Source organism: Ursus arctos, unplaced genomic scaffold, assembly GCF_023065955.2.
Source record: "Ursus arctos isolate Adak ecotype North America unplaced genomic scaffold, UrsArc2.0 scaffold_18, whole genome shotgun sequence".
Classification (NCBI taxonomy): domain Eukaryota; kingdom Metazoa; phylum Chordata; class Mammalia; order Carnivora; family Ursidae; genus Ursus; species Ursus arctos.
This window is the reverse complement of record NW_026622852.1, coordinates 38664182-38682959: the sequence shown is the minus strand read 5'-3', so window position 1 is coordinate 38682959 and position 18778 is coordinate 38664182. Positions and strand designations below refer to the sequence as shown.

General features: G+C 43.0%; 1 protein-coding gene across 1 annotated transcript in view; it reads left to right on the top strand.

Annotated features, from left to right (window-relative positions):
* LOC113260637 (uncharacterized) overlaps positions 1-11202 on the top strand; it is a 31161-nt gene extending 19959 nt beyond the window's left edge. The window contains exons 6-7 of the mRNA XM_057313376.1: positions 7949-8007; positions 10109-11202. Of these exons, the coding sequence (XP_057169359.1) occupies positions 7949-8007; positions 10109-10253 (204 nt within the window). The 3' untranslated portion in view covers positions 10254-11202. The remainder of the gene's footprint in view (positions 1-7948; positions 8008-10108) is intronic.
* Positions 11203-18778: the final 7576 nt, after the last annotated feature.

Sequence of the window (18778 nt, the reverse complement as noted above, 5' to 3'; positions counted from 1 at the left end):
GCACTACTGGGTATTTACCCCAAAGATACAGACATAGTGAAGAGAAGGGCCATATGCACCCCAATGTTCATAGCAGCATTGTCCACAAAAGCTAAATCGTGGAAGGAACTGAGATGCCCTTCAACAGATGACTGGATTAAGAAGTTGTGGCCCATATATACAATGGAATATTACTCAGCTATCAGAAAGAACAAGTTCTCAACATTTGCTGCAACATGGATGGCACTGGAGGAGATAATGCTAAGTGAAATAAGTCAAGCAGAGAAAGACAACTATCATATGATTTCTCTCATCTATGGAACATAAGAACTAGGAAGATGGGTAGGGGAAGAAAGGGATAAAGAAAGGGGGGTAATCAGAAGGGGGAATGAAGCATGAGAGACTATGGACTCTGAGAAACAAACTGAGGGCTTCAGAGGGGAGGGGGGTGGGGGAATGGGATAGACTGGTGATGGGTAGTAAGGAGGGCATGTATTGCATGGTGCACTGGGTGTTATACGCAACTAATGAATCATCGAACTTTACATCAGAAACCAGGGATGTACTGTACGGTGACTAACATAATAAAAAAACATTAAAAAAATTTTTAAATAAGTGGAAAAATACAAAACTGCAGTGTGCATATAGTACTATTCATTGAGCCTTTGAAGCCCATCGTAGATCCCCTGGGTTAATAGCATTGATTCCAGACCAAAGATGACATGTCAGTGAAATAGCAGAAAGAAAGAGTAACAGAGATTTAGCAACTCTTGGCCAACTGCTTAAACATGGGCCAACGTCAGAAATTGGTTCCATCTTTCATTCTTTGATATGAGAGTAATTGGCTTCTCAAAGCACTTTACTCATAAGAGCAATGAGATATAGGTGCATAGATGCTAATAAGTGAGTTATTTACAAATGAATAATTCAGAAGAACTGAGAGCTCCTATGCTCATATCCAGTGGGAGAAAGTTCCTGCCCCTTTGCTTGTGAACAGCAGGGCTCCTTCTGAGGTCATAGAAGTCATTTCCTACAAACTCCCTCCTTCAAGTAGGTATAGAGATGAAAGGAATCCCCAAGGGGCAGCACCATGGAGTGCTCAAGAGAGGACAGGATTGGTGTCTTCAAGAGCCAGGCAGGGACAATAAATGAGACAATAGGAGAATCACCCTCCCAAATGCTCACTGTTCAAGTTCATAGAAAACAGTGCTTGACCCACCCACCACCCAAAAGAATGTCTGTGGCTAGTTTTTGCTGTCTCTGGAGTCAGACAGTTGCGGGTTGAACCCCAGGTCTGCCTTTTATTAATGGGTGACCTCACCACCCACCTGGAGTTCAGTTCCTTCTCTATGAAATAAGGACTGTATCATGTATCTTTGAACTGTTGTCATAAAAATGTATGATAATGTATATAACGTGCTTTAGCAGTGGACTTGGTACATATTATAAAATAAGGTTATTGCTGGAGCCCCAGAATCTGTCTGTGTGCCTTTCTTCCTGAACATCTATGAATAAATAGAAATTCGGAAACAGTGGTTAGGAGAGACCTCTAAAACTCTTTGAATAACTACAATATCCATTTAAGCTAAGCCATTTTAGCATTCAAGAGTTACCTACCCAGGGATATTCAAACTGTTAAGGATGGTGTTAGACACAGAGGGGTTCTACCTGAGGGAAAATCACTCTCCCATACTGTTTAGGTCCAAAAAGGAATTACATGTCAGCCCCATAAGCAGCTGATACATTGGCAGAGATTGATTGACTGGAAGGGTCAAGAATTAAGTGAGATGGAGGGAAAGAGAGAGGGAGATGGGCAGCAAGCATTTAGCACCATTTAGCACCATTGCTGATGATACTGCTTTAGGTCTTAGCAATTCAAAGGCAGTAATTACTTGTATTCCTGTTTTCTCCAGGGCAGGGACTAGGGTGAGGCCAGTAAGGCAGGAGACTGCAAATATTGGGTGGAATACTGTCTTTTCTTGAATTTTTGATATTTTGTTCATGACGGATTTTTTAGCATTAATGTTTAACTTTTAAAATATTTATTGAAATATTATTTATCTTGATAACTGAGTTTTGGGAACCCCTTAAATTTTACATCCTCCTCCTAGCCCTGCCCTCTAAATTTTAAATCATTGAAATATAGGAGTACTTCATTCAGTGATTGGCTAGAAAGACTTAGCAGGTTATACTTATAGCTAAGATTTATTACAACAGAAAACACAGAGCAAAAGCATCAGGAAAAAGATAGGCATTGGTAGAGTCCAGGAAGGTCTGGACTTCTGATATTCTTCCTTGGCTGGAGACAGATAGGAATGCTCTGACTCTCTCTCTAGGAGTGAACTTCAAGGACATCTGAGGACATCCCTGAGCCTCGGATGCTCTTTTGATGCTCAGGGTATGAGGCCTTTATGTGGGGACTGGTCACACAGACATCTCTTGCTAGGCAACCATTGCTACACAACAAGCTATGACAATGGAGACTAGGACCCCAACAATAAAACCAGGTGCACATCATCAATAGTGATGCTTATGCCAAGCAAGCCAGTGTGGCTTGGTCCATCACTCCAGGTATATATAACAAAATAATCATTAATACAAAGAACACTTTGGTGGGGGAGGGGACACATTCTCTGGGGGTTGATGAAGGATCAATCACAGTTCCCTTGGAAAGAAGCAAGAAATAAGGAACCAGGGGCGCCTGGGTGGCACAGCGGTTGAGCGTCTGCCTTTGGCTCAGGGCGTGATCCCGGCGTTATGGGATCGAGCCCCACATCAGGCTCCTCCGCTGGGAGCCTGCTTCTTCCTCTCCCACTCCCCCTGCTTGTGTTCCCTCTCTTGCTGGCTGTCTCTATCTCTGTCAAATAAATAAATAAAATCTTTAAAAGAAAAGAAAGAAAGAAAGAAAGAAAGAAAGAGAAAAGAAAGAAGGAACCAGACCTGCTGTGTTAATTCCTCTCATGCAGAGTCATATGGAAAATCAGAATATCACCTTTACTGTAAGTAGCTGCAGCGCTAAATTGTGCTAATTACAGAACATGGCTTGGACTCATGTCAACAGACTTCCTACTGTTCCCTTGAAGCCTAGACTTCGAGATGACCAACCTAAGGGAGAATCTTGGGCTGCAGAGGAAAAACTTACCCACCTAGGTGAAGGAGATATTGCTGCTTTTCACAACTGCCATGCTCCAGAAGTGAGGACACGGGGTGATGATAGCCTTCCAGACCTACCTGAGGCCTGCTTCAGATGGGCTTTCCAGAAAAGGAAAGACTTTGGGTGGAGAGCAGACCTGTCTCTTGGGCAGAACACCCCCAAAAAGGGAGACGATAATTATGAACTCATTCCATTGTCTGATACGCTCACCTCGACCTGGGCAGAAGTCAGTGAAGGGGTTTCCCAGTATTGGACAGTTGAGCAGATTTTCCAATGGGAACGTGAGAGCAGGAGTATAGGTCATTGAAGGGAATGGCTCTGAAATCGTTATTATCCCCATGAACAAATCTTCATCCTATACTTCTAGTAACGGGCCAAATGACATCTCTTCCAGCCAGAGTCCAAAATCACTTTTCCTTGTTCTCAGTGTGGCTTAGGATAAATTCCCACAACGTTAGACTCATGCTCCTTTTCCCCTTCAACAGAAAACCACATTGTACTGTGTGATGAGCTCTTAGGCGGCTTCACGTGTCTGTCCAACACCTTCAACTGATGGCAGTAGACTAAGGCTTGGCAAACTGTGGCTCCCGGGTCAAATGTGACCCTCCACCAGTTTTTGTAAATAAAGTTTTACTGGAACACAGTCATGTCCATTTGTTTAAATATTGTCTTTGGCTACTATCACATTACTGTAGCAGATCTGAGTGGTTTCAACACACAGCATATCGCTTGCAAAGCCTGTTTGAACAGGTATCGGGCCCTTTCCAGAAAAAAGTTTGTCAACCCCTAACATAGAAGGAGAGAAGTACTTTCGTCATTATTTATTGCCACTAGTGCTTAAGAAACAGGTATGTAGCCAGAGTTTCTAAGCCAGCTATAAGAAAACGAAAGCAAATTAGGGCTTTACTGAAATCTCACTATTGGAACAAATTGAGAAGAAGACCAGTGTAGCTTAGAAAAAAAGAGATAATAGATTTCTTTCATATGCTTTTTTCTTGAATCCAAATGCATGTAAATTCAAGCTGTTCGAAACAGACTATTTCTAAGAGGCCCTGCCTTCTTGGTTTGATTTTGTTAAACTCCAAAAACCACAGTTGAGCGGCTTGCATTTGCAAGGCCTGCCCTGCAACGTGTTGTGAAAGTCCAGGGGGAAGTGTGCAAACACCTGCACTGTGATGCAGATAGTTACAGGCAAGGCATGGGTCTGGTTGAATCAGAGAAAGAAGCCAAGATGGGATCGAAAAGTAACTGACACTGTCCAGCTCTCAGCTGGAGGTGGAGGCACTTTTCCACGTTCTCTTGTTAGACATATTCCTCCCATTTCATTAATAAGATTTAATGCCTTAGCAAACCCTTTGTAAAGAAGAAAAGGAACATCATACTATTCCAGCCTATAGTATTATATTGTACTATAAACATTGCTACAGCCTTCTCCCAAAAAAGTGTCTTGTGTTGATTGGTTGTTTGGGCTCTTTTGTTGGCGTTGTTGTTGTTGCTTTGAGGCTTTTGTTGTTTTTAACTCAGTAAAGAAGTCTGGAAAATTGGCAAGCTTTCATTCAGCTGGTCCAAACCTAATTTCACTATTCACTTAACCAAATTGCCTGTCATGGCCCAAGTGTTTTATTATAATTATTCTATGGATGCATCATTAGACTCCTTAACTGATACTCTCAGAAGTCCATTTGTTAGGAAGGGACCCCTGTCTCTGGACCTTTTGCATTTTCTCGGTAACAGCGATATACTTTTTTGCAGGTAATTGAATGTCTTTGGCATTAAAAAAAAAAAGCCTCTGGTTGGACCTGGGCGATGGGTAAATTGGGGGTAGGAAATCACTTTATTATTCTCCTTTCGTGTGTGTATTTGAAAATGTTCATAATGAGGGGCGCCTGGCTGGCTCAGTTGGTGGAGCGTGTGACTCCTGGTCTTGGGGTTGTGAGTTTGAGCCCCATGTTGGGTGTGGAGATTACTTAAAAATAAAATCTTTAAAAAAAAAAGTTCATGATGAAAGACTTTTTTTATAAATATTTTATTTATTTATTTGACAGAGAGAGAGACAGCCAGTGAGAGAGGGAACACAAGCAGGGGGAGTGGGAGAGGAAGAAGCAGGCTCCCATCAGAGAAGCCTGATGTGGGGCTCGATTCCAGAACGCTGGGATCACGCCCTGAGCCGAAGGCAGACGCTTAACCGCTGTGCCACCCAGGCGCCCCCATGATGAAAGATTTTTTAAGTGACTTTTGGACATAGGTGGTTCTGTGATGTGTGGAGAGCCCCCCATACCCCGTTGGGCTCCGCAAACTGGAGCTCGTCATTTTCATTAGCAGTCATTACTGGGGTGTCAGCAGTGCTTATAAACCGAAGGCATTGAGGAGAGAGAAGTAAACATTGCTTCCTAATCCCTCGTAGTGGAGCATGCCTTTGAGAGACACAGCGAAACATTCAGGTTAAAATGAGAAAACATTTGGAGCAGAAATTATATGCCAGTTTCCTTGCGTATATCTCTCTTCAAAAGAAAGCAACTTATTACGTAAGCTCTTATCACTAAGCTGCTCCTCATTCATTAACTACAAATATGAAGATCCCGTGTACGAAACCCCTCCCTGTCTAGCAGACATATAACATTTGCTTTTGGCAAACTGGAAAAAGAATAAAACCGATAACACCTGGTCTCTGCAACGTAACACTACCCAGAGTCTTGGACCTGTACTTCAAGTGACCAGAAATCAGCTTAGCTCAGCTCACTTCAGGCCTAAAACCATTAACAGAGCACCTACTCTGTATAAGGTTCCTAGCTAAGTACTAAAAGTATGGAGGGAAAAAATGAGTCAGAGTCCCCATCTTTGGTCAACTGCAGAAGACGACATAACAAAATCAGCTCTTGAGTAGTGGAATGCCCCGGTCCTATGAGATCACAGAGGCTTCATGAGTTAAATCTTGAAGAGTGGTTATGACTAACAGGTGAGAAAGAAGGGAGGCAGTGGGAGTTACAAAATAGCGTGGGTATGTATCGGGAAATTTTTGATAACAAAAAGATAGTATAAAATTATCACTAGACTATGAACTCCAGAGGGGACTTTTGTCTGGCATGTTTACAATGTCTGGATCATTTAATACTTAAATACTAAGTATTTATTAAATTAAATAAGTAAGTAATCCAATTGTAATATGTTGCTAGAAGTCAGAGTCTCAGGTGGAGAACGACAGAGGTAGACAGGACAAAATCAAGGAATCCCTGTAAGGACCTTGGATTTTATGGCGGTGGAGAAACATTGAAGAATTTTCCAAAGACTAGATTTGTGTTTTTGATCTTCAAGGGGGAAGGGAACTAAGGGACATAAAACTGGAGACCGACAAGTTATAAGCTGTGGCTAAAACTCAAGGGAAAGTTGAGGCAAAATCCATGGAATTCGGTGACAAATTGAATGTCCCCTAAAGCCACCAGAATGGCTAACACGAAAAAGAACGGGCAATACCAAGTCTTGTCAAGGATATGGAACTTATAGAGCACCCAGAACATTCATCCTCTGCAGGTGGAATAATCATAAAATCACTTTGGAAAACTGTCGGCCAAATCTGGTCATGCAGGTAGTCAAGCCCTGCCTATGTTCTCGCCAGGGGTTCTTGTCTTCATACCTGCCCTGGGCTCAGAGGATTATGAAATGCCCTTCATGCCTATAGACACCATCCAGCTGCCACCTGACTCTTAGAAATGAAACACTTTGTAGATCCTTTCTGACACCTTCCTCCCCGGCAGCCAATACCACGAGAACTATTTGTAGAGGAAATGGGTACAAACCAGGCAACCCAGATAAATCATGAAATTCTGCACCCACACTTAGGTAACCCTATTCTCAAGACTCAAAAGAGCAATTTGCTGTTATAGAAGTGGATTCATGAGCGAGCCGGTAAGTGAAATGGGATCAAGATGGGGTCACAAGTCTGGGGTGTACTTTCAAGAAATGGAATGAACCGCGATTCCCGCAGGCAGCACCCAGATAGACTGCTGCTGCCTGGGGAAGCAGAATCATTAGAAGCAGGGATAGTTTCTTCTCTGCTATAGACCGAGCACTGAAGTTGTTCTAGAACTTTCTAACCCCTGTCCCGAAGTCCTAACACCATTTCTGGCTGCCGAAACCTCCCTCACTGGAAACCCAAATCTTCAGCTAATCCCATCCTCAGTTTACCCACATTCTGCCTTCTCTACAAGCACATCATACAATTGGTACTAAAGTGATAATGCATGGTAAGAGTCTTAAACTTCCATATTTCATCAAATATAAGATGCCCATTGACAGATGCACCATTATGTTACAGACCACTGGAAAGTGTTCCAAATAAAATATGCCAGTCACAGATGTGACAATTTGAAAAGAACATGTGCTTCTTAGAATCAATTGGTTATAATACTGTTACCCATGCAAAGGTCAGGGCATGGGAAATCACGTCTCATTTGATTTTAGGAAATCACGTGTATGAATTAACAAGTCTTTAAGACCAATGTATAAAGGCTCTGAAAGATTTCAATGAGTGAGTTTTCTCATTTCTAACACGTTATATGTTTTAGATCTCAGTGTAGAAGATTATTACGGAGAATTATATAAATCTGGCAAAACGTTAGCATAAACAATCTTGAAAAGGTGCCAAATAATTGAAACATTGTGAGTTTAATGTGTTAAATGTGTATTTATATTTTAAGCATTTTTCGGACAATGGAAATGAGTAGAGGATAATTTAACAGGAACAAAACTCCTCAAAGCTTTAACATCTTTGCCAATACTTGAACCAATACATATTTCCCCTTGTGTATTTGTGAACAGATTTTTGAATTTTGTGGAGCTGATGCTCAAAAATTGGAAGCGAAGATTCGAGAACTAATGTAAGCCGATCTCCAAGACAAAATACATTTGCAACATTTTAAAAGGCCGCAGCTAATGTGTTTGTTTTTATTTGCAGCCAGTATCGTAATGCTCCCTTCATTGGTCTTTCTCCTCATGCTTTACAGGTTGATTCCACCTTTTTGCAATCTCGCTGCAAAATTGCCTAAAGCTCTTGTGGTATCAGAGGATGTATCGCTCCCATTCTCTGACTTAGCCTTTTTTCCACTTTTTGTGCACATTTCTTGGGCAATGTTTTCATGACCTCCACAACAGAGGCCCTGCATAGCTAAGTAATACCATGCCGTTAAGAAGGTTTTCCAGAGATTGCCAAAGATGGAATTCTTCACAGTGACCAAGAAACAAACAAAGGCCGTATTTCCCTGGTGTGCTCCCAGTACATAGAAGCCAGTGCTAATTGAGCCATTGTTTGTAGCACAAAATTCTTCTCTGATGCATCAGTTTGTATTAGAATGGTGTCATTTTTCTCTCTCCCAGTGCCTTTCTAAAATTCTTTTATAAATTAAAAAAAAAATCCACATGCACACACACGAGCTGGAAAGCCCTCTTACTACCGATAATGTTGTTGTTGTTAACTGAGACAGTGCAGACATTCAGGGCTGATAGAAGACAGCTGCTTCTCACACTAACTATTCCCACGTGGGGCTGCCATCAGGTGAAGGCTGGGGATCTGAAGTCACAGAGTGGAGCCAGCTTTCCCTAGCTATTAATGACTAAGATTTTGACAGCATCGTAGGACTCATTGAAACATGGAGAAGCAGAAGCAACAGATGCTAGCGTAAGAGAAAAGGGGCTGCTTTTTATCATTCAGGAAATATTAATTGGTCACCTACTCTGTGCCAAGCGCTGTTAGAGGCACACAGAGTGACACCTGGTTCATAGAATCCCAAGACACAGTGACAGCCAGCCTTCACGTGCGACCAGAAACAGGAAGAGTAGAGGGAGGGGCAACCCAGGGTTTTTCTGTGTGTTTCTGTCCTCCGCTTCTCTGCTTTCATCTGAATCATCTTTCCATTGCTGTAGCTCATCCTTCTTGATTGTCTGCTCGCCATTCTGGAATGCAGCCTCCCAGTGCAATGGTGACTGGAAAAGTGTTATGAAAATTGTAGGTCTCAAAGTCAAACAGACGGAGACGTGATGAGTACAAGAGCATTTTGGTTCCAAAAAAGTTTGTGTCCCTTTTTTCATAAAGATCTTCAGTATGGTCAGTGATGCTTTGCTTGTTTCTAGCCCAAACCCCCACCACTGAGGTTGGGGGCGGGTGGGGGACAGAGGGAACTTTCATGTGGTGAGGAGGCTGCATACTGTATCCATAGGGTCCAACTGCTTGTCTCTGCCTGGAACCCACATCAAGCCTGCCCTTACTACAGGGGCAAGGATGGAAGGCTCTGGGGCCCCTTATCTTTAAATATTTGGGCTCGAATGTGCTAAGTACATCAGGCGGGACAGAGCAGAGGTGTTCCTCCCTGCACCAAAACAAGAGCCCAGGGGGCCTGACCCTGCCACTCCTCCCCCATTCCCAGACATGCCACTCTACCAAGCCCCGTGATCTCTGAGTGAGGCTGAGACAGAGGTGTGAGGACTGGAGCCTGGAGCTAGCCAGCTCTGGAGGGCCAGGCTGCTGGAAGGACCAAGGAGACGGCGAGGAAGCTGTTGGCCAGGTTGAGGCCCCTGGGACCAGACCAGCACTGACACTAGTATGAGTGAGTGAAAATGCCTATGACCTTGACTAAGGCCTTTGCCCATCCCCAGAGCACAGGGCGCTGCGGGGAAGATGGCTGGGAAATCATTACACAGCTGGTGACAAGGGAAGCGTCCAGTTCTCTGCATGAAGGGGTAATATGGGCAAGTTCGATGAATGAAAGTCAAGGGCCACCCAGACACCAAAGCCACCTCACACTCGTCACAGGCCTCTGGAAAGAGCAGCCTGAAAAATGTGTGAAGAGAGGAGGACAGGGTGGGGAATGAGTTCCATGCCCAGATGTGGGTGGCATCATGCCAGCCCCCTCGGGCTTCTGCATTGTGCAGTGTCTCTGTACGTGTTGGAGCAGAGATGTTTCATTTCCTTTATTGTTCCTTCAGGCCTGCCACCCATCTTAACAAACAGGACACACGTCAGCGTTCAAGAGAATTCGCCGGACAACGATCTTCTCCGTCCTGCTTTCCGCAGCCAAGCTCCCAGGGTGATTTCTCTTGCCTAGGAATAGAAAGAGTCCAAGCTTTATAATGTCCTTTCTATTTTGATAGGAAAAGAGAATGAGACTTGATTTTTGCCTTGTGGTTTAATGCTGAGTTGCACTTTTTTACCAATGCATTTTTTTTACCAAGCTCTAACAGTATTTTCTAACTGAGGCACGACCCAATTATGGTTCATAAAATGCAACTTATGGCTCAGCATTCCCTTAAAACAAGAAATATCAGAGTGCACTTACTGTCACAATGATAGCTATCATTTCATGAAACTCGTTCAGTTATATGTATGTTTATACGAGGGTCACAATGTACAGTATGCTTCTCCAACTAGGTTCTGGTGACTCACAGCTGAAAGCCATTGCCTGAGGGTTTTGTCTTTGTTGGGGATGACCTAGTACTGGGGTCTGGGGCCCAGTAGCATCCCCTGGGAGTTTGTTAAAAATGCACATTCTCACAGTACACATAACCCACACCGTGAATTCAAAGCTGGGTGGAGGATCATGAGAGGAATCCAGATTGTTCTGGTCCACACTCATAGCACCACTGTTAGAGCACTTCAGAGCACTGATTGCAATCATCCGTGAGGCAAGAGGACATGGTGAACCCAAGCTGCAACTCTCGATAAACAGTGGGGCTCGAGAAGTCCACACACTATTTCATTTCATTCTCACAGTATTACCATTCTCAGTTTACAGACAGGAAGTGCAGGAAGATGAAGTTCTTTGCTCAGGGTCACACTGCTAATAACTGGCTGAGCCCAGATGGGAACCCAGGTGTGCTAGAGAAAATTAAAAGGAGGATGAATGAATAAACGATTCTCTCAAAGCAAGTAAAATCCACTGCCTTGGTCAGTCCCTTTATGGATATCATGCAGGCCCCTGTACCCTGATCCAGAAAACGGGTTTCAGAGAATTCTTCCATAAATTAATAAATAGTCTTCTCTCCCAGAATGTTCCTGAAAATCACCACGAAGTTGTCGATGTGTCATGGGTACTCAACTATTTTTAAAAATCTTGAGTCTTTTTTTTTTTTTCATCAAGTTTTTAAAGGCAAATATTTGGGATTTTCATGTTGGTATCCTCTTAAAAGGAAGCATTCATTTGACTGTTCCTCATAGTCAGGGCTTTTAAGAAAAGGAACATGTGACCAGATGGGACTGAGAGGTCAGAGAAGAGCAGCTGGGGAAAGAGTTTGAGCAATATACTGGATTCCTGTAAAGCCACTGCTCTCCCAGGCAATCTTTATTCATTCTCCCAAAAAGATGGAGCTTTTCCCCAGAAAACTCCATAATGCTGAAAAGGCTTAGTGGGAGCCCACCAGGTAAGAAGGCAACCTCAGCCTTAGCCCTGCATCTTCCAAGCTTTAGTCATTCACATGCCACTTTTACCATCTACTTTATCTATTTACTTCTTATACAGGAATAAACTTCTTTTGCAACAAAACTTTTTATCACCAACCTTAAGTGGAAGATGGATATTGTTCTCAGAAGTGGAAGAAAACCTTCATAAACAAAAACATTGAAGACAACTGATTTTTGTGGCTGGTCGAAGAGTCAAAGCCTGAATGCTCTCTTCCCCATCCCTCCCTTTCTCTCCCTTTCCCACTGTCTCCCACCCTCTCTTCCAACACAAAGAACAACTACTAGAAAGGTGTTAAATATAGGATAGCACCGGGCATCTGCTTGGCTCAGTCAATAGAGCAAGTGGCTTTCAGTGTCATGAGTTTGAGCCCCATGTTGGGGGTAGAGGTTACTTAACAAACAAACAAACAAACAAAACCAAACGGTAGAATAACACCAAATGAAGATTTTCATCTTGTGTAATAAGTGATTGAAAGACAATAAAAAAGGAACCAAGAGGGGATATACGGGAACTCTGTACTTTCTGCTCAATGTCTCTTATACCCCAAACTGTTCTAAAAATTAACATCTACTTAAATTTTTTAAGCGTACACATAAAAATAAAAGCTTTAAACTGAAAAAAAAAAGGCAGATTAACATTTACCCCACATGAGTCAAGTTATTTAATGCTGCATTCCCCATACTATGCCAAATCATCAGAAATGATTAAATTACCTCTCACAGTAACATTGGTCCATGGCCCACATTTTGTAATAAAACACTTCTTAGTCAAAGTCTGATTGTATGAAAAAATAAGAAAAAGTATTTGGTTGGGTGGTTTCCTACTGATGGCAGAATGAGGTCTGAATCATTCACCTTTCTGCCAAAGCCCTTCATGACCTGCCCCTCACGTTCATCTCTGCCCTTCTCCCATTGACCACACACACTCCAGGCATTATGTCAAACTCTGTGCTCTTCCTGCATCTGGAATTTCCTTCCCCTCATCTTTGCCTATCAAATCTTATTCAAGATCACCCTGCAAAGGCACCATTCCTTTAAGTTGGCCCACACAGTCATGTGAAGGCTCCCTTGGGCGTCCTCCTCTTGTGTGCCTACAGAGCCGTGTGTACACAACCATTAGAACCGCCATCTTTTTGTTACGTGTGGTGGATTTTTATGTCTGCCTAGGGTTACCAGCTAAAAACACATGGCACCTAGTTAAATTATATCATCCAGATAAACAGAACAATTTTTAGTGTGATGATGTTTCATGCGATATTTAACAGGGTATCCTGTATTTTTTATTTGCTAAATTTGGCAACTCTATGTCTGTCTCCAATGAGACTCAGCTTCCTAAGGACAAAGGCTGTGGTCTTCCGTCTTTGTGCGTTCAGTACTGAGGACATCACCAGGCACTTAGTAGAGGCTTGGTAACTGTTGGATGGACGACTGCTACCCAGACACACACAGGAAACCCTAGGATTTCAGTTAAGATCAGGAATGCATTTCTATTTCTATGTAGAAATGCAGGTTTGGAAGGAGGAAAGACAATGTGCTCACATTTAATTCATAATCTATAAACTAGGCCTGTCAGAAGGAGCAAAAGGTGTCTGCGTCATTCTCTATCTTGTCTTTAACACATATAATAACAAGTCACACACTGCACGGCTTCTATATACTTTAAAGTCTATAATCAGCTCCCACACAAATCACATTATGAGGGTGAGAAGTTAGTGTACCGAATCCAAAACCGGGCAGAATAAATAGTAGCAGCAGCCAAGAACCAATCTACTCTATGTTGGGGCCAGTTCTGTGTCTATTAATCAGGTTGGAAATTAATCACCATGCTTTGCAGGAAAGCTTTCCTAGGAGGGCAGCGTGCAGTGATGGAAGGATCACAAGCTCTGAAGTCAGACCGACTTGGGTTTGCAGTTATGACTCAGCCACTGCGAAGCTGGAAGCCTCTCTGGGGCTCAGTTTTCTCATCAGTAAATCGGGTTATAATGGAATCTCCTAAAGGTCAATGCGGGTATTAAGTGGAATAATGTACATGAAGTGTTTTGTATGGTACCTATCCAGAGTAGTATTCAAGCATATTAATGGTGGCGGTAAGGATAATTATGCTTTTCCTTCTGTTGCAACCGGATCAAAATCTCTTTGAACATGTGAGTACATGCTTTATTTATTTTTAATTTTTTACTTTTTTTTTAAGATTTTATTTATTTATTTGACAGAGATAGAGACAGCCAGCGAGAGAGGGAACACAAGCAGGGGGAGTGGGAGAGGAAGAAGCAGGCTCCCAGCGAAGGAGCCCGATGTGGGGCTCAACCCCAGGACTCTGGGATCACGCCCTGAGCCAAAGGCAGACACTTAATGACTGAGCCACCCAGGCGCCCCTTTCGACTTCTTTTTTATCCTCCAAGGGGCTCTAGTAAAATGTACAATAAAGAGTAGTCGTCTTCTAGACTTCCAAAGAGACTGAGGTATTGGAAATGTTCGGTACTTCAGTGCCTTTTATAAAGCTGATGACGTTTAACTACCCTTGGTTAGATAAGACCAAAAATTAGCCTTTGGAGGTGACTGGTAGACTGCACACTATCTTTCATAAATCATTGATAGACTAAATCTGGGCAGATAAGAAACACTAGCCACTTCCTTCTTAAAATATTAAAGAACAGTTTTGGCACAAATACTGTTCTTCCCACATTTTCCACCAAGATGTTCTATTGGCTATGTGCCCTAATCACAGGCACCCACCTTGGGGCACATCTCTCCATGAGGTGGGGGTTGCCCTTGTCACCACCTGCTCAGGAAAAGCATTTGGAATGATTGCTAATGAATACACATCAGGGGCGCCTGGGTAGCGCAGTCGTTAAGTGTCTGCCTTCAGCTCAGGGCGTGATCCCGGCATTCCGGATCGAGTCCCACATCGGGCTCCTCGGCTGGGAGCCTGCTTCTTCCTCTCCCTCTCCCCTGCTGTGTTCCCTCTCTCGCTGGCTGTCTCTCTGTCACATAAATAAATAAAATCTTTTTAAAAAAATGAATACACATCAGATAGAAGCCATTCGCTAGTCTTCGTTCTTGTTCCTAGCTTAGTTTAACTGCAGCCATTCTCAAACTTCTCAAACTTCTACTTATTAAAATACCTTGACTTAAATGTAGCAAAGTCCTTATTGGCACCTGCTTTTATAACCATGTCATCTTCCTGCCCCCCCCACCACCACCACCAAGTCTTCTTGGAGCTCTGTGGCTTTAGATAATTTACCTGCTATATAATTTTTTCATCTGCCAATGAGAAAGTTGGAACTCTAAGCTCCCTTACAGTTCTGTATCCTTAGGACCCCATCCCTCTCTGCCTTATTACATCTCTTTTAATTGAGCCAGAATCTTCCCCATGCTAAGTTTCAATCTAGGAAAGACTACATTGGTCAAAGTGTTTTTTTTCCTCATCATTTTCATGTTCATTTCTAGGTTAGCTCAAATGTGTACTCAAACTGATTCAGGTAAAAAGGATCCAAAGATGAAGGTTGAGCTCTAATTAACCAGAAAGTCCACTGACCACTCCTTTACAAGGCTTGGGGACCAAAAGGGACCTGACACCTAGAAAACATTCAGTGATTGTTGATTGTGTCATTGCTGGGGAATTGTGTCGTTGCTGGGGAAAATTAATATATTGGAATTATCCCATCCTTGCATATGCCCTTGATTACGCCTGGGAATGCCATCCATCTGGCCACTCTTTTGTGCAAAAAAAGTCAAGCTACAGGGAGAGAAAGAATTAGCTAAGGCTAGCGGCATGGAATAGTCTATGTGCCAAAATGAAGGAGCAGAGTTAGATCTTTCCAACTTTTCTCTGCTGTTTCCTTACTCACTCATCCCAGGTTGGTAGTTTGTATGGGGAGCTTGTCCGTGTTGAATAATTTAAAGGACTCCAGATGCCTTGAATTACACCAATAGTTATTCATTTCCTTACGGTAAATAGTATCCTCTGCCAGTGGTCTTTAAAATGCAAATATACCCAGGTGGTAGCACATAAAATTCCTAAGTAACACTTTTTTTTTTAAAGTAAGTTCCTTGGGGGGAAAAGGAAAGAAAGAAACATTCTGAGAACAGTTCAAAGTTAGAGATCAGGCAGACAAAGAGTGGTGGTGATGTGGGTAGAGAAATGGATGCTAGGAGCGGGGACAAAACTCTAGAAAGGTGGGGCAGGGGACAGAACACACACTCCCACTTGCTTTATGCTTTCATCTCTGGGCTAACCACCGCCCACCCACCTCCTGCCCCTCCTGGGATGTGAAGAGTCTGGGAATTCCTTTGGGAGCCAGATTGGCCACATGCAGATCAGAGTGGCTCTATCTATGCCTGTGGCAGTTGGGGCTTCTGACAGCATCTCTTTGCCTTGTCCTCAGGAGACCTGGAAGAAACAGCCCTAGGATACTTGGTGATGAGTCTACTCTAAGTATATTATTGAGGACATTGCAAATCACACCATGACAAAATAATGATGATGATTCTTGAGAGGAGCTGGCTTCTACTTTGTGGGCACTGTGAATCTTGAAGCTGAGCGGGATTCCTCTAGTGGGTGGTGTTGTGCCCCTCAGATCCCCTCCCCCAAGTGGAGGTCCCCAACCTTCAGTTGTTGTGACTGTTGGCTGATAATGGCTTCCAGCTGCCTTCCTTCTTCTGAGGATTACCCTTGGCTGATGGGAGCCCCTTGCCCAAGAGCTTATGACCTCTCTAAAAGCAGCCCGTAGTCAATGACTAGCTAATTGGGTGGCACAAAAGAGCACTTGCCCCAAGAGAGTAAAACCGTGATGGGCTATATGCTTCAGAACCTACTTCCTTTGGATCAGTCAAAGGCTAGTCTTGACTTGAGACCCTGCTGAGCTCTGTTCCTTCCCTCTCCTGCTTCACTCCCTCCCCTACAGGCTTTTTTGAATGAGCACTTCTCAATGAATGATGTAAACCCCAATACCTGTCTTTGGCTCTGCTTCTATGAACTTGACTCTTAGGCATTCTACTTTATTGTATCTGAGACACTACTAACCGTAAGACAATTATGTTATATATCACCAAGAAAGACTAGATGGTGACAATTCAGATGTGATACACAAGATGTGTATTTAGTTGTAAGACACGTCATAATTTCAATGAAAAAAATGGGCATCTTTGAATGAATTAAATATGGTATGTTTAATATATATGATCTCAGTACATTGCATACATCTCTATGCCACGTGTTTACACATAGGCAAACAAACTTTGTTTCAACTTTCTTTCTATACATACTAGTTTACAAGTCTGGAGAACCATTGCTATGGTCCAAGTGTCGGTGTTCCCTTCCAAATTCGTATTTTGAAATACCATTACCAATGGTGGGTCCTTCACGAGGTGACTAGGTCCTGAGGGTAAAGCGCCCATAAAAGGGACCTCACAGAGCTCCTAGCTCCTTCCACCATGTGAGAATAAAAGTCTGCAACCAGAAGAGGGCCTTCACCCAGCCATGCCTGCGCCCTGATCTCCGACTTCCAGCATCCAGAACTGTGAGCAATAAATTTCTGTTGTTTACAAGCCACCCCATCTGGGGAATTTTGTGATAGCAGCCCAAACAGACTGAGACAATCGTAGTACCATATCTAAATTCAGTTTTAAATCTCTCTTATTTATGGCTAAGTTTCATTATATGCAAGTGATGAGAACTGTTTTAAATAGTAAGGGGAATAATTGTATGTTCTACAGGATAGCTGCTTATCAAGGGCTTCCAGAAAAATTATTCTCAGCCATAGAGAATGAATCAGACTTTGGGACAAGTTCAGATTTACTGAAATAGAGCTAGGGAACAATAATGGGAAGATGAGACTCTGGGAGAGCATCACTGCTTTCAGGATGAGGACTAGAATCCTTATCATGGCTACGGGGCTCTGTGTGATCTTACCCCAACCTACTTCTCTACCCTCATCTCAGAACACTCTGGTCCCCATCTGTGTGGGGGTGTCCACACACACTCGCTATAGCCACTCTGGCTTCTTTCCAGTTTGAGAAGGTGCTAACCTCTTTCCCACCACAAGGCCCTTTATTACATGTGGTTTCCTCTTGTTGGGATGCTCTTCCCTCCCACCTCTTTGCCTATTTACCTTTACTCAAAGGAGTCTTCTTCCAGGAAGCCCTCTCTGATTTCGCAGATTGAAAAGAGGTCCCTTGGGGTGCTTGGGTGGCTCAGTCAGTTGAGCAACTGACTCTTGATTTTGGCTCAAGTCTTGATCTCAGAGTCATTGGGTCAAGCCTGAGTCAGGCTCTGAACTCAGCATGGAGTCTGATTGTCCCTCTGCCCCTACCCCCCACTCATGCTCACTCGCGTGCATGGTCTCTCTCTCAATAAATAAAATCTTAAAAAAAAAAAGAAGGGGTGCCCTCATTTTACAATTGAATAGCACTGTATGGTTCTCCTTTCTGTTGCCACATGTTGCAACTTTCCATTTGTTCCTATTATGTAATTAAGACCTATACCCTTATTAAGTTATGCACTCCGTGAGGGAAGCTCCAAGTCCTTGCTCACTGCTGGACCTGTCACCAGTATATGGGGCACCCAATGACTCGGTTGGCCAATTGAGTAAATCAGGTCAATAGCCTTCCTTGATCAGCTGCATGAGTACCAAGGAATAGTATGGTACAATGGTTAACTGAGTGTTTAGACCTTAAATCAACTGCACAGTTCAGGATAAAATCCTGGCTCTGCCACTTACTAGCTCTGGGTTTTGGGGCAACTTAATTCACATGATTGTGTCTCAGCTTTCTCATCTATAAAGTGAGCATAATAATTTTGTATTTTATTGACTCCAAGTTGCCCTTGATTGTAAGACGCCTCATATACTATTAAAGAAAAACCTACCAATTAAGCTAGAACCCAATGTTTTCTTATCACTGAGGCTTTTTCCAAACAAAACCAGCCCATTCTGTAAGATGATCTTAGCAGCAGGTGTCAACAGAAGGTTTCAAGCAAGAACCAGGAAGCTGTTATAAATAACAAATAACACATGCAGTAGCAAGGCTTGTAACTCAACTGAAATGCTGAAAACAAACAGCCATGCCCAAGTTCACATCACTACCGTACCCTGCGGACCACACCTAGGAGAGGCCATGGCTTCTAAGACACCCTCAATTCCAGAGAAGTTAAGATGTGAAAACAGGTGCATCAGCAAATTGTTGATTGAGTGATTGAT